We start from the raw sequence: 16,906 nt of genomic DNA, 5'->3' as shown, positions 1-16,906 counted from the left end.
TTAGATTTCGAACATGTCTTTCACAGATTGATGTATATACACTGGTACACATGTATAGCTTAGGCAGCATTTGATATGCAATGCAGCACGACGCAGCTAGCTAAACTAAGTAAACAACAGGCCGAGGCATCTCGAACGCATCACTGAATTGACGAGACAAACACATACACAACACCGGACCGATCAAAACTTCAGAAGTGCGGCGGCCGTGACCTGAGGTCGACCCTGGCGGACTTGTTGAAGAACTCGACGCAGTCGGCGATGGCCTCGTCGTAGTGCGCGTTCAGCGGGTGCAGGTTGGAGCTGCTCCACGACGATCGCTTAGACTCCTCGCCTCCTCCTCCTCCGTCGCCGCCGCTGCCGCGGTGGTGGTCGTCGACGGAGAAGGTCACCTTCGGTGGCCGCGGAGGGAAGGAGAAGAATCCCACCAGCATTCTCCTGAAGCCGTCCACCAGCCTGGCCGGCCACCTCGTCGGCCTCGCCGTCTTGTGACTGTGAGATGCCGCCGCCGCTTTCCTCCTAAAGCTCTTTGCTTGCAGCCTGGACATTCTTGATGCTGCTACTTAATTGTAGCCTCAAGAATTAATTGTGTTTAGTACTGAACTAATTGATGGTGATGTGGCCTAATTGTGGTGATCTTGATCTTGTGTTGCAAGCTAAGGTTGTTAGCTAGGCACTACATACAAGTGTTCACTGATCAATCGATGATCCTATATATATGTGTAAGTGCCTACTGGTGCTTAATTATAAAATGGCAAAATATATTTAGTGTTAGTATATATATACACAATGTTTAGTTGTTGATGGAGTGATGGGGATGGGCCACAAGATTTTTGATGAGGACTGCTGTGTCTTTTTGGTAATCTTAAGGCTTTAAGGTACAAGGTTCCATGTGCAGTAATCATCACTAATTAGCTAGGGGCCCTTCCTAAGTAATTAACATATGCTTTACCTTTTCATCATTTGAATAAAAATAATTAAGAGTTTATTTAGGTGATTTTCTAACTGGATTGATTCGAAAGCACTTAGGTAAATCCGCTGAAAATTATGTGAGTAACATACATGTTATTAGTGTCTCAAAGCGTCTGATAAACAGAGGTGCCATGCCACTTAGAGTATATATTATATAAAGAGCTCTTTTATCATCCTTGGAAAGGTAACAAGAGGTATCAGAATTATAACTTGGGAGGTACCGTAAAAATTAATTCTCATATATATAAACGGCTGACAGCATTATCCTAGGAGTCTAGGACTATACATTAATGTTTTACAACATTGTCGTGATTTTTGACTTTCATATATGTATAGATCTAAAAGAACCACATACTAACTTATGTCCAATCTGAATGTGACAGTGATTAGTTCTTATGCCTATAGCTTAGGATATGACTACTTGTAGCCTTAGTAAGTGGATGATCCCAAACCAGTTTTCTGAAAGAAACCACATGGCCTACTAGTCATCTTTGCATAGGTGAAAATTATTTGGTGTTTATTAATCTCTTTGTTAAGTAGGTGGTCACTACTACTAATTGACATCATCGATGATCCATCGTCCTTGTTGGGATCTTATTTAGAAACATCTAACAAGTAGAACTAAAGAAACATGTAGAAAAATCCTACCGCGGATCATAATTTAGCTAAAGTTGCGCAACTTGATGTGGTTAGGTGACTTTAGTTCTGGATAATGTTTATCTATTCATCCCTAGTATAAGCTTAGTTGATCTTGGCTATTCTTTGGTTAGAAACATATGTATATTGCGTAGCTTGATCCGAAAAATCCACGCTTCAAAAAATAAACTTTATCTACATACAAATGTTTATGTTTAATACTCTGCTTAGAACGGATGAATTTTACAGGGATTTTGCAAAAGAAAAGGTATATTCTCCTACGAATAAATTACAAAATTACCGCATCTTGAACAGAACCTTGAACACCAAAAGTCAGAAAAACAACAAATTATATGTGTAAGTGTTGTCAGTTGGAGTTGAACTCTGTCATCTACTCCACTAATCTAAAGAAAACTGGGTGGCACGATAGTTAGACCAATTAATCGGTGAAAAAGAAGGGAGAAAAGGTGAAATTAACATATGCATGTAGGGTCCACAAAGTCACGAAAACAAATGATTAATAACACATCTCTTTGCGGCCCTCTTAATGAGTACTAGCTTAATTCAAGTACTAGAATTAAGCCGATCCACACTAGTTAACAGCTAGCACAGAGACATGGAGTAGTGCTTTTGTAAACTTAGAAATTAAGATACTTATGTTTTTAGATACTGGAATATAATTATTTCAACACCTTTTGTGATGCAGATAACCGTTCATTATTATAATGCTATGGAACATAGGTCAACACAAAACAAGGCAACAAATAGTCCTTTGAAAATGAAACCATGGAAATTATAACCTTAAGCACAAGTTCTATTACTAACTTTCACCCGACGAAAATTTCCATCACCGTTGTTTTCAAAAGATGACATCCCACCATAATGTGGTGTTTTCCTCCTTTACCATCAATGACCAGAAGCATAGAAATTCAGATACTCATAGCCACCACCATCACATAGAAAATATGGGTTTCTATTCAGAAAGTAATACAAAACGTGCGCTAATCACGAAATTATGGGCAGCCAAACATCTGTAGTTTGCTAGTCTAAAAGCGAGAGAAAAGATGCATTATTTTGACTCAATAAGACGACAAGAGCATCGTAGTCTCACGCAGAACAATTCTCATACGCCCCTGTAAACAAGTACGGTGTCAGCTGCCAGCTCCATGTACCGAACTATTAATTGTTCTCTAATACTTTGCCGTATTGTCTGTTGCATATATACTTGTATTTGTCATGTACATGTGTGGAAAACAGCTGTGTATCCATCCAAAAGTTTTGGTACTACCAACAAATGAAACAATCTTTAACACGACACCCACAAGAAATACAAAAGGTTACATGATTCTTTACGCTATACTGAAGCAATCCAAAATCTCCAATCTTCTAATTGGTCTGGTCTGCCTTTTTCATCTTCTAATCTTCGATCTTCTAATCGTGAAGATTCGGCCTACTCCATTCCGGATGAAGGCCCATCTAAAAGCCGCATGGCCCTTGCACATTGCTACGTGGACTAGTCACCACAGCAAGTTCCCTTCAGAAAAAAGTCACCACAGCAAATTCCCTTCAGAAAAAAAGTCACCACAGCAAGTCAAAGTTACATGCCTTTTAAAACCAAAGCATAAGCTCATTAAACAAGAATAGAATGTAGCATCACAGTCATCAAAAGACAGCACCGCATCTGGCATCAAAACATAGACGACACCAAAGGCAGAAACCCCACTCAATAGTTAGATTTAGAGAGAATTCCTCCTATTCTACCACGAATCTTCACGATTTCCTTAAATGCCAAAAATTTTAGTGGCATAGGAGGAATTTATCTTTAATTTACATGGTGACAGCTTTCAAACACTAAAAGCAATTCGCTCGTAGGAACTTCCTTTTGCACCAGCCACTACCCATCCTTTAAAATCAAAAGGCACATAAGTACGAAAATATGGTATGAGGGAAAATTTATAAACTTTCCCATCTAAATGGCATTCACATCATATAGCTGCTCTAGTAAAGAGAAAATTTTCTTCATACCACTAAGCTACGCACTATCAAACCAGTCATTTGAAAACTTTCACTTCTTTGATCCCTACATATTTGTTGATGACAAGATTTAGTATTTATATTAGCTATTTTACTGTAACGACTAGTTTAATAGGGGACCAAATAAACAGTACCGCGACCAGATGAATAGTACTGCGACTAGTGAATAGTAACTTCCGATCAGTAAATAGTAACTTTAAACAAGTGAACAATAACCTCCGACCAGTAAACAGTGATTTCAGACTAGTGAATATTGATTTCAGACCAGTGAACAATGATTTCAGACCAGTGAACATGATCAGTGGTCATGACAAATGACCAGACGATCAGTGATCATGGTTTGTTCCTGCAGTTAGTTTCCGGACAGATGGAAGAGTTGGTCGAATCTAAGAAGCCCAAACTACATTAAAGCGTATTCGGGTAGATATATGAGAGTTTTACGTATTCAAATAGGAAATATATGTTTGGTATAGAAAGTTTAAAGATCAGTTGGCATAGCCGAATTATATCTATAAGTCTTGTTCGGTTTGAATTAGGAGTCCTAATCTCTTACGGCTAAGACCTGCTGCCCTTTAAATATAAGAGGGTCATGGCCGATTGAGGACATCAACCAATCGATCAAACATAATTTACAATATCTTTCATCTTTTGCCTAGCTCTCGTAGTTCCGTTCTTTTTTCCCATCTATATTGCTTCCTGTTCTTGATCTCGACGACCAAGGACAAGCCGTCGGTCACCCGCACTCTGACGGGGTCCCTCCCGAGGGAGGGTGACGACGAAGGTCTGACGATGCAGCACCACGACTAGGGCATCCTAGGTGCTGCTCGCCAGATATTACACACGAGGTGCTCAGTGTGTTGGTGTAGCAACTTTTCGTGTCAACACACTTTTTGGCAACTCCACTAGGGATGAAGTTTTTCGGGTTTCTCTTAGCCGAATTCTAAAACCCTAGTCATGTCTACTTTGAAAATTGATAAAGACAACATCATTATGGTGTCGTAAGATGAGTTGCCGTAAGAGGCGCATTTGGCGATCGAAGCCGACTTGGAGCACTGTCGACAATAGTTGCTCTTGCGCTATGTGAAGACTCAGCAAGGTGTATTCAAGAAAGAAGACTCTCCACCACCCACCGACCAAAGCCCTAAGGTAACAATCAATGTGAGTTCTCAACCCTCTCTTTCTCATCAAGAGGTTGCTGTTATGATCGATCAATCTGTTAGTGCAACCATGGCTAATAGTGTTTAGAAATTGGTTAAGAATACATTGGTTGATGAGCTTCTGCCTTTAGTTCTACAAATTCATGAGAAGCAAAATCTGAAAAAAACCTGCCACTAGTAATGTTAGTGCTCCAATTTTACCTGCTATTTTTAATACATTACCTAGTGTTTCTTATGCACATAATCCTCATGATGACCGAAATATTACGGGTAGTGTTGCACCTAATTATGTCACTTCTCATACTATTAAAACTTATGTAACACAAAACCCATACCAAACACCATATGCAATGCACAAAGCTTCAACTTCGGCTCAAGCTTATAGAGCCGAAAATTATCCCAACATGTAAACACCATATTACCAAACCGTAGCGTATAGTGTTCCACTTATACCGCCGCAAGGACCGGGAATCCCTTATGGACCACAAAATTTTGCTACGCCACCTCCTGTTACTTCTCATGTGCCAAATTTGTCCACACCACCGCTCGAGCCAATAGCTAACCCTAATTGGCTTGTAGCCGATTATACTGAAATCATGCGAGAACAAGTAGCTACTGTGCTTAAAGAGCAATTCGGCTTGGAGGTTAGAAGGAAAGCTCGTGCATACCAAAAGCCATATCTCGAGCACTATGATACAATCCCATACCCCCATGGTTTCAAGGTTCTTGATTTTGTGAAGTTTACCGGGGAGGACAATAGAACAACTGGAGCATGTAGGCCAGTTTCTTGCACAATTAGGTGAAGCTAGTTCCAGTGATGTGCTAAAAATTAGATTATTTCTTTTGTCATTGTCTGGAATAACTTTTACTTAGTTTGCATCCCTTGCTCCTAATTTCGTTCATGTGTGGTCTCAATTAGAAGAGAAATTACATGAATATTTTTATAGTGTTGATACTAAATTGAGGCTTTCACATTTAACATCAGTTAAACAAAAATACAATGAACCTGTTGCTGATTTTATTAGAAGGTTTAGGGATAAAAAAACGGATGCTTTAACTTAATACTTTTTGAAGAAGACTTAGCCGAATTAGCTTATTCGGGTTTGTTGTCTCATCTTAAAGAAAAGCTAGAAGGTTTTGAATTTCAGGATGTTAACCAAGTTTTGCAAAGAGCTATGGCATTAGAAAGCCAGGCTAAAAAGTCTAGAAAATTTTTAGAACTCAAATGATAAATTTAAAGTTGATCGTCCTAATGTTCATATGCTTGAGTATGAGTCTGAGAATTCGAACGATGATGATGCCGATGTGTGTGTAGCCCAATTGGCTTGGTCTTCTAAGTCTAAAACGTTCATTTGCTCTCCTCTTAAGTTGATTCCTCCCAAAAATCAGCAAGAAGAAATTAAATTTACTTTTGATGTAGCCAAGTGTGATAGGATTTTCGATTATTTGCTGCAAGAAAAATAAATTAAGCTTCCTCATGGTCATGTAATTCCACCATTAGAAGAATTAAAGAGGCGAGCTTATTGTAAATGGCATAATTCTTACTCTCATGCTACTATAATTATAATGTTTTTCGTCGACAGATTCAATCGGCCATTAACGAAGGACAATTGAAATTCTTAGAGATGCAAGTTGACAAGTAACTGTTCCCGGTTAATGCAATTGATCTCCAGGATAAGAGTGTTCTAATTCAGCCAACTCAAGCCGAATCAGCTAAAGGAAAAAATGTGATCGTCGGTGAAGATAGGTCAAAACCTTTGGGAGAGAACAAGAATTTGCTAAGAGAAGTGCTACTTGAGAATACTCTGAAGGCAAGGAATTGATCAAAGTTGTGTTGAACACTTTGACCCCTTGGGGGCATGGCAATGCTAGGATGATCAAACCCAAAAATCTGGAGGTTGGCAGGTGGAAGATTAATAAAGACAAAGGACATGACAAGGTTGTGAAATTCAAACCCACGTTCAAGCAACTTCTGTCCAAATATGAAAAGAATAAGGCCGTCCAAACTCATACGAATCGGCCAAATAATCTCAAGCGACCAAGATCACCTTTGAAGCAAGAAGTGCATGATCATCATCAACCATAGGAGGATTGTGTTGCTGCTACTCACCCACCACTTGGGCTGGCACCATGGCCATGGATGCCTCTTCCGATGTCTTTTCCTCCTTGTCCAACATGGGGTTATAATGGTATGTGGATGCCTCCTCCAGAGCAATTAAATTATTTTCATCCGGGATGGACAACACCACGTAGGCCGGTATTTGATAGAATACTACATCCTATCCACGACTTATTATGGTGGTCTAGTGATGTTCGACATGATAGAAATGCGAAGAAGGTATACCGGGTCAAGGAAAGTGTTATTTCTATTCGAACTTTAGATTCTAGTATTGCTAAAATAAGGGCCACTGCTGCTAATATTATTGAAATAGGGTCAATGAAAGTGGTTGCTGAAGAGCTTGGTAAAGGATCGATTGTTATTAGCAATAAATCGGTCAAATCTGAAAGTATACCTACTGTTGTGTATGCTATTCCAAAGGATAATAATCATGAGGCAAGTAGCAGCCATCCGCCTTCTAAGTATCTACAGCCGAGGTGGTGTCCCTCCGGCTTATCTCACACAAAAAAGAGAAGATTGCAGCGGCTACGTAGGCAGGAATTAATGGAGTAGCAAGCTGAAAAATTGCGGGACGACTCTTCCAATGAAGTTAAGCCAATGCAACTCGCAAAGCAAGTATGGAGACCCAAGATAAATGCAATGACAACTCCTACAACAACCCCTTTTTCAGCAACCACACCAGTGCTTATGCAAGAAGACAAGGAAGATGAGGATTTGATTGATTATGATGATTCGCCGGTGCACCCTAGTGATGCTTCATCGACCGAAGTATGGATATAAATATGGTTTTTATGTTACCTTCGGAATTTCATGCTGTGGATGAAGGTGAAGTGGCTCAATTGAATTTGGGGCCAAAAGAAGCTATTTTTGAGAAGCCAAGAGAGACAGATCGGCATTTGAAGCCCTTGTATGTGAAGAGTCATATTAATGGGAAGTCGATTTTTAGGATGCTTGTTGATGGTGGGGGTTGCTGTAAACTTGATGCCATACTCAATTTTTAAGAAGCTTGGTAGAGATGATAGCGAATTAATGAAAACTAATTTGGTGCTCAATAGATTTGCGGGTGATTCTAATGAGACTAAAGGGGTTATCTCTATGGAGCTCACTATTGGAAGCAAGACATTATCCACCGCCTTCTTCGTCGTCGAGGTGCAAGGTAAGTATAGTGTTATTCTTGGGCGTGATTGGATTCATGCAAATGGTTGTGTGCCTTCCATCTTGCATCAATTTTTAATTCAATGGGTGCATGATGAGGTAGAGATAATTCATGTGGATACTTCGGTCTATGTTGCTTTGGCCGATGCTTTAGCCGATTGGAGATACGGTAATGTTGAGTGCTTGTCGGGTCTTGATTTGTCAAATTATGATTTTCTTAGTGTCTCCAAGGATGAATTTGTACCCGTGGTTGTAAAGCCGACTTATGATAATCGTTTCAATGGCATGATGTATCAATGAGTAGAGGTAGAAATTTAGAATGGTTGCACAAGCGCATGGAGCAATATCGGTCATATGAGAACGATATTTGTGAGGCCATTGAAGATTTAGATGAGTTAGATAAGCTAGGTCAAAAATTTCATCGGTTGATCCATTAGAAGAAGTTGATATAGGTGATGGTAGTATTCCAAGACCGATGTTTGTAAACAAGAATATGGAAACCGATTACAAGGCTAAAGTAATCGAGTTGCTTAAAGAGTACGTTAATTGTTTTGCTTGGGAATATCATGAGATGCCGGGACTTGAACGAGAGTTAATAGAACATTGGTTGCCTATCAAAGTGGGACTTAGACCTTATAAACAGCCACCTAGAAGGTTTAATCCTAATATGTATGATCAGATCAAAGAAGAAAGAGACCGGTTATTGAAAGCGGGATTCATTAGGCCTTACAGGTATGCTGATTGGATTTCCAACATTGTCCCAGTGGAGAAGAAGAGTAGTGGTAAGTTATGAGTTTGTATTTATTTTAGAGATTTGAATAAAGCTACTCCTAAAGATGAATATCCTATGTGTATAGCCGACATGTTAATCAATGATGCTTCAGGACATATAATAATTAGTTTTCTTGATGGTAATGCTAGTTATAATCAATTTTTTATGGCCGAGGAATATATGTCCAAAATGACTCTTTGTTGTCCTGGTTTTGTTAGTTTATTTGAGTGGGTGGTTATGACTTTTGGGTTGAAAAAGCCGGTGCTACTTATCAAAGGGCTATGAATTTAATTTTTCATGATTTGCTTGGTGTCATATTAGAAGTATATATTGATGATATAGTTGTTAAATTGGATGGCAATGATTCTCATGTAGCCGATCTACGTTTAGCCTTTGAAAGAATGCGTCGGTATGGTCTGAAAATGAATCCACTCAAATGTGCTTTTGATGTGTCGGCTAGAAAGGCATAGAGATAGATCCTAATAAAATAGAAGCTATACAAAAGGTTCAGGCGCCTACTTGTAAAAGGGATATGCAGAAATTTCTGGGCAAGGTGAATTACCTGAGAAGATTTATATCAAACTTGTCTGGGAAAATAAGTACTTTTTCACCTATACTTCAGTTGAAAAATGAGACCGATTTACTTGGGGGCAGAGCAGCAACGTGCATTTGATGAGATTAAGAAATATTTGTCTACTCCTCCGGTGCTTCAGCGCCTAAAGCCGGATTACCTTTTCGGCTATATATTGCTGTGGGAGAATGTGATTGGTGCTGTTTTGGTACAAGAAGTTGATGGTAAAGAGCATGCAATCACTTATTTGAGCCGACGTCTTTTAGAAGCGGAGACAAGGTATGTCTTTATTGAAAAATTATGCTTATCGCTATATTATGTTTGCACAAAGTTAAGGCATTATTTGCTATCCAATACTTGTGTAGTAGTATGTCAAGCCAATGTGATTAAGTATACATTGCAAAAACCAATTTTGAGTGGTAGAATTGGTAAATAGGCTTATGCACTTATAGAATATGATTTGGATTATGAATCATTGAAATCTATGAAAGTCCAAATTGTAGCTAATTTTATTGTTAACCATCGGATTGATGATAAGCATGATTTAGATATCGGTTTTATATCTATTAAACTATGGAAGCTTTATTTTGATGGTTCGGCTTGCGAAGTTGGACAAGGTGTTGGTATTGTTTTTGTGTCACCTAGATGTGCTATTTTTGAAATATTTTGTTGTCTAGAATATTTTTGTACCAATAATCAAGCTGAATATGAAGTTCTCTTATTAGGATTAGAAATTTTGAGCTCCATGGGTGTGAAGAACATAGAGGTTTTTGGTGATTCGTTGCTAGTTGTGCAGCAAGTTTTCAGTAATTATCAATGTTTTGACGGATCACTAAATAGTTATCATGATAAGTGTCTAGATATTATTGCTGTTTGGATGATTTTACTATCAATCATGTGTTTAGAGGTAATAATTTTAGGGCTAATGATTTAGCACAACAAACATCCGGTTATGAAGTTGGTAGAGGTAAATTCTTTGTGATTGAAAGACCGATGCTTGAAAGTGTTGATCCTTATATAGTCAAACATAAATTTTTGGGTTCGGTTATACCTTCTTCATTGGGAGAGAATGTTGAAGTTGCTGAAGGTGAAGATTGGAGAAAGCATCTCATTGATGACTTGAAATATCAAAGCAAGAGTGTTGATAGAAAGATTCGGCGGCAAGCTTTCAAGTATACAGTGTTGAATGATGATTTATATCGTCGGACTGTGGATGGTGTGCTTCTCAAATGCTTGGATTTTGATGAAGCTAGAATTGCTATGGGAGAAGTGCATGAAGGCACATGTGGCACGTATCAATTAGCGTGCAAGATGAAGTGGTTATTGAAGAGGGCTGGTTTTCATTGTCCTACTATGTTTAATGATTGCTTCACGTATTATAAAGGATGTGAGGTGTGTTAAAAGTTTGGTGATATCCAATTAATTCCTATTGCTATGATGCATCCTATTATCAAACCATAGCCGTTCTGAGGTTGGGGTTTGGATTTCATCAGCCAAATACATCCTCCGTCATCTAAAGGTCATCACTTTATTTTGGTGGCTACTGATTATTTTACTAAGTGGACTGAAGTTGTTCCTCTCAAGAACATGACACATAAGGAGTTAATTGACTTTATTTTGGAGCATATTGTTCATAGATTTGGCATTCCGCAGACTTTAACTACAGATCAAGGTACTTCATTCATGTCGCACCAGGTACGTGAATTTACCGAAGCATTAAAAATTAAGCTTTTTAATTCATCTCCTTATTATGCTTAGGCCAATGGTCAGACCTAGTCTAGTATTAAAATTTTGATTAAACTTATCAAGAAGAAAATAGAGAAACATCCCAGGAGATGGCATGAAGTTCTATCAGAGGCTTTGTGGGCACATTGTATATCTAGACATGGTGCCACTAAAGTAACACTGTATGAACTTGTTTATGGACCAGAAGCCATTTTACCTATTGAAGTGAATCTTAATGCTTTGAGATTGACCGAGTAGAATAACTTGTCGGCTGTGGATTATTATGATCTAATGATGGGCATGATTGGTGAAGTGACGGATTAAAGGTTGAAGGCTTTGAAAGAGATCGAGAAAGACAAGTTGAGGGTAGCCAAAGCCTATATCAGGAAGGTAAAAGCAAAGTCATTTCAGATTAGTGATCTTGTGTAGAAGACTATTTTGCCTGTAGGATTGAAGGACAACAAATTTGGTAAATGGTCTCCAAGTTGAGAAGGTCCATACAGAATTGTAAGTATTGTCCCTGAAAAATTCTTATCTGCTAGAAAGTTTGCAAGAAGAGAAACTGCCTAAAGCTATTAATAGATGATACTTGAAGAAATTTTATCCTAGTGTATGGCAAGATGCTTAGGAGAATTATGGCTGATATATTGGTTACCATTGTCCTAAGTGGTATTCATGATCAATGTCTTGATCATCGTCCTAAGAAACGTAGAAGGGAGATATGTTTTTCAGTGAGCAAGCTTCACCAAAAAATAGGGGGGCATTTATTGATGACAAGATTTGGTATTTATAGTGGCTATTGCAACAATGACTGGCTTAATGGGCGACCAGATAAACAGTACAATGACTAGTGAACAGTAAATTCAGACCAGTGAACAGTAACCTCTGACCAATAACCTCCGCCCAGTGAACAGTGATTTCAAACTAGTGAATAGTGATTTTAGAATAGTGAACACGATCAGTAGTCATGACCAATGACCAGGCGACCAGTGATCATGGTTTGTTCCTGTAGTTGGTCTCTGAACAGATGGAAGAGTTGGTCGAATCTAAGAATGTCGAACTACATTAAAGTATATTCGGATAGATATATGAGAGTTTTACGTGTTCAAATAGGAAATATATGTTTGGTATAGAAAGTTTGGAGATTAGGTAGGTATAGCTGAATTATATATGTAATTCTTATTCGGTTTGAATTATGAGTCCTGATTTCTTACGGCTAAGACCTGCTGCCCTTTAAATATGAGAGGGTCATGGTCGATTGAGGACATCAACCAATCGATCAAACACAATTTACAATATCTTTCATCTTGTGCCTAGCTCTCGTAGTCCTGTTCTTTTTTCTCATCTATATTGCTTCCTGTTCTTTATCTCGACGACCAAGGATAAGCCGCCGGTCACCCGCACTCCGACGGGGTCCCTCTCGAGTGTGGGTGACGACGAAGGTCCGACGACGCAACGCCACCACCAGGGCATCCTGGGTGCTGCTCGCCAGATATTGCACATGAGGTACTCAGTGTGTTGGCGTGAAAACTTTTCACGTCAACAATATTCTGTTAATATCTTCCTCAATTGTGCCATTTCTTGCTAGCCAAACATGCCTCATTGTCGCCGAGAGTCTAAAATGATGATTTTATTGTTCATCTCGATTCATTACTACTCTGTTCTTCACTAGCTCTTGTCAAGTGAAAAAACAACTATAATAGGCTAATGGAAATGGAGAAGTACTGTAAAATGTTGGTGCCATAGGGGATGATATATAGGGCTCTTCAATTCTTTAATGGCAAAACAAAAAATTTCTCGCGATTAAACTATGTTGCTACTTGTTGAATCTTCCCTGCTTTTCTGATTCGGGGTATCTAATCTATAACTTGTGAATTTTTGCCATGAGGATCCCTACCGATCCCTTCATGTTTATATAGAATCAAGACATTACATAGTGGTTGCATTTGAATCGGGTTAAATCAGATTACAGATGATCCTAATAGATATTGTCGAACAGCTATAGTATATGATTCAAATACAATTCCTATTGATTGGCTAAATACAAATCTTACAGATATAGCTAATCAAAACCGATCACATACCAAACTAATCTATCCCATACCAAACTAACCTCTCTGTTTAACACACTCCTCAATTTGGACGTGGTGCAGCAAGATTCAGATTGCTTCGACTCCAAACAAAAGGTTGAGTTGGTAGTGGTTTTGTTAATGAATCAGCTAGCTGATCTTTTGATGATATGAACCTAATCTCCAGAGCTTCACGTGCAACTTTCTCACAAACAATATGATAGTCCACCTCAATATGTTTTGTCCTTGCATGAAACACAGGATTAGCTGTTAAATAGACAAAGCCCAAATTATCGCACCAAAGACACGGAGGTCTAGATAGCGATCTACCAGGCTCTCCTAGCAATGCTTGTACCCACATTACTTCTGCAGTTGCATTAGCCATGGACCTATATACTCTGCTTTAGTGCTTGATCGAGAGACAGTTGGATGTTTCCGTGAACTCCAGGCGACAAGATTGCATCGAAGTAACACTGCATAACCACCAAAACTTCTTCTGTCATCAGGGCACCCAGCACAATCTTCATTAGAAAATGCACTAACCAAGCAGGAAGATGATCGTCTAATTGCTAGACCAAGTTTTGCAGTATCTTTGAGGTATCGCAAAATCCTTTTTACAGCAATCCAGTGAACATCAGTTGGAACTTGAATAAATTGACAAACCTTATTGACACTGTATGCAATATTAGGATGAGTCAAGGTCAAGTATTGCAGCGCCCCTACCATGCTTCTATATTTTGTTGCGTCCTCTTCTTTTAAAGCAGTACCAACACCTTTAGATAGTTTCTCGATCTGAAACCCCCATTGGAGTGCTAGCAGGTTTCGCCAAAGTCATATTGGTCTTTCTTAACAAATCCTTAATATACTTGTGCTGTGATACGATAGCGCCATCATCCACTTGATTCACCTCAATGCCAAGAAAATAATTAAGAGAGCCAAGATCTTTGACAACAAAGTCCTTTTGTAACTGATGTTGAAGCCTGTCTGTTGCTTGATATGAAGAGCTGACAATAATTATGTCATCAACATATATTAATATATACATGGTAATACCTCCTTTGTTGAAGATAAACAAGGACACATCAGCTTTGGATGGAGTGAACCCAAGATCTTGTATTTGGAGCTAAGTTGAGCAAACCATTCTCTGGGTGCCTGTTTCAATCCATAAAGTGATTTCCCTTGTACATAAATAATATGGATACCTTGTGCATAAATAATATGGATACCTCTTGTCCTCGTAGCCTGGTGGTTGCTTCATATAGACATCCTTATGTAAGACACCATGAAGAAATGCATTCTGTACATCTATTTGTCGCATACTCCATCCCCTTGATACAACCAGAGATAAAATAACCCGAATGGTAGTAGGTTTCACTACTGGGCTAAATATGTCCTCATAATCAATTCCTCACCTTTGCTTGAAGCCTTTTACAACCAATCGAGCTTTATAACGACCAATTGTTACATCAGCTCGGCGTTTGAGCTTGAAGACCCATTTACAATCTATAACATTGAGACCTGATTTGGGAGGTATCAAATGCCACATTTTGTTCTTCATTAAAGCTGCAAATTCTGCATCCATAGCTTCCATCCACAAGGGAATATTCATAGCATCAATATAAGATGTTGTTTCACAATCTATATCATCTACTTGTGTGTGTTCCTGCTTTAGATTGACCTCTGAACGCTCGGCGGAGTAGGCCACTATCCCGTTAGTGCGTTTCATCAGTCGTTGAATGTTATTCTGCAGCCGTGTTCCATAGTGATGTGTTGTTGTTGGAGGTTCTAACTCATCATTTACTTGTTCTATCTGCAAGGGCTCAGATGAAACGTGAGAGTGCCTATTCTCAGTTACAAGATCAATAGCACTAGAAACACTACTGCAAGGTTCAGTGGACTCGATAATGTTTGGAGCAGAGGGAACATGAAGATATGTATGAGATGATGGTGCTGTAGTGGTTGATGTGGTGACAGAATTTCTAGCAAAAGGAAAGATTTGCTCATCAAAGACAACATCCCGAGATATATATACACGGCCAAAAGACATATCGAGACATTTGAATGCTTTATGATTATGACTATATCCTAAGAACACACATTCTTTGGATCGAAAAGAGAGTTTGTGTTTGTTGTATGCACGAAGATGGGGCCAACTAGCACAACCAAAGATTCTGAGCATAGAATAATTGGGTTGAACACCAAACAACCTTTCAAGTGGCGAGATATTATCAATGACATGAGTAGGGAGATGATTAATGAGATATGTGGCAGTTCAGAAAGCTTCATCCCAGAACTTGAGCTGCATGGATGCTTGAGAAAGAAGTGCAAGGCCTGTCTCAACAATATGATGATGTTTTCTTTCAGTAGAGCCATTTTGCTGATGTGTGTGAGGACATGACATTCTGTGTTCAATGCCTATGTTTTGAATTTTTTTTGAGAGGCGTTGATATTCTCCTCCCCAATTAGATTGAACACATTTGATATTCTTTTCAAGAATTCTTTCAACACGGTTTTGGAACTGAAGGAAAATATCAAACACTTCATCTTTGGAGTGTAAAAGATAGATCCATGAAAATGTACTAAAATCATCTATAGAACTGACACAATACTTATATCCTTCAATAGATTGAACTGCTGGACCCCAAATATCGGAGAAAACAAGTTCTAAAGGAGACATGGATCTATGAACTGAACTAGTATAGGGAAGTTGATGGCTCTTTGCCAGCTGACAAGCATTACTAACATTTGTATGTTTTGAGCTAACATGCGGTAATTTATTGATATGCAAAATAGACTGGACTACTTGGTACGAGGGATGGCCAAGACAAGCGTGCCATTGCTCTTTATTGATTGATGAACTGAGCATGGCAATCTTGAAACCTCTTATGGTGGATGGCGATTGGGTAGAGGCCTGATTCACACTTGCCGCTGAATATGCTTTTCTTCGACTTCCGATCCTTTATCACAAAGTAATCAGGGTGAAACTCAAGAAATACATTGTTATCTCGGGCACATTTATGTATGGAAATTAAATTCTAATAAATTTGAGGAGCACGAAGGATATGTTTGAGAACAAGAGGTTATGCAGTAGTATTAATAGTACTATGACCGACATGAGATATGTGCAAACCTGCGCCATTGCCATCTTGAACTTGATCACCGCCATGATATTTCTCCCTGATGGTAAGACGATCAAGATCACTTGTGATGTGATCTGTTGCTCCTGTGTTAGTGTACCAGTTGGGATCAACATGGTATGACGCTATCATGGCCGTTGTTGGAACAGAGGAGGATTCTTCATTGTATGTTTCGTCAGAGCAATGCCAATACTTGATAGCCGAGTGTCCAGGTTTGCCGCACACTTGGCAGAACACACGTGGACCACGACCACCTTGACTGGAGTTACTTCCACCATGATTACAACCTTCGTGCCCACCGCGTCCACGACCACGACCCAGTCCGCCAGAGCCACAGGCTTGATGGGTGAGACTAGTGAAGTTAGCCGAGTTGTTGAAGTTGAGTTGCGCTTCTGAATTGTTGTGTTCCAAGCGACGTTCGTAGCTCATGAGGTGAGCATAAACTTCATCGAGGGTGATGTCGCTGGTGTTGGCAGTGATAGTTGTCACGAGAGAGTCGTAGTCGGGTCCAAGTCCTGCAAGAATATATGAGATTACCTCGTCATCACGTAACGACATA

The 16,906-nt window shown here is 39.2% G+C and overlaps 1 protein-coding gene and 1 non-coding gene across 2 annotated transcripts; both read right to left on the bottom strand.

Moving 5' to 3' along the window:
- Positions 1–12: 12 nt before the first annotated feature.
- On the bottom strand, positions 13–638 carry LOC133888994 (uncharacterized). The gene has a single exon (XM_062329422.1). The coding sequence runs from the start codon at positions 546–548 to the stop codon at positions 192–194; it is 357 nt and encodes a 118-aa protein (XP_062185406.1). The 5' UTR covers positions 549–638; the 3' UTR covers positions 13–191.
- Positions 639–16,763: 16,125 nt separating this feature from the next.
- On the bottom strand, positions 16,764–16,906 carry LOC133889879 (small nucleolar RNA Z247). Its single transcript, XR_009903959.1, has one exon. It is a non-coding gene; the product is annotated as a small nucleolar RNA Z247 (small nucleolar RNA).

Source organism: Phragmites australis, chromosome 13 (genome assembly GCF_958298935.1).
Source record: "Phragmites australis chromosome 13, lpPhrAust1.1, whole genome shotgun sequence".
Taxonomy (NCBI): Eukaryota; Viridiplantae; Streptophyta; class Magnoliopsida; order Poales; family Poaceae; genus Phragmites; species Phragmites australis.
Note: the sequence above shows the minus strand (reverse complement) of the source record. Positions and strands in the feature narration are given on the sequence as shown.

Bases quoted from the DNA above. Each gene is read 5' to 3' on its own strand.
- LOC133888994 (XM_062329422.1), bottom strand. From the start codon at position 548: ATGTCCAGGCTGCAAGCAAAGAGCTTTAGGAGGAAAGCGGCGGCGGCA.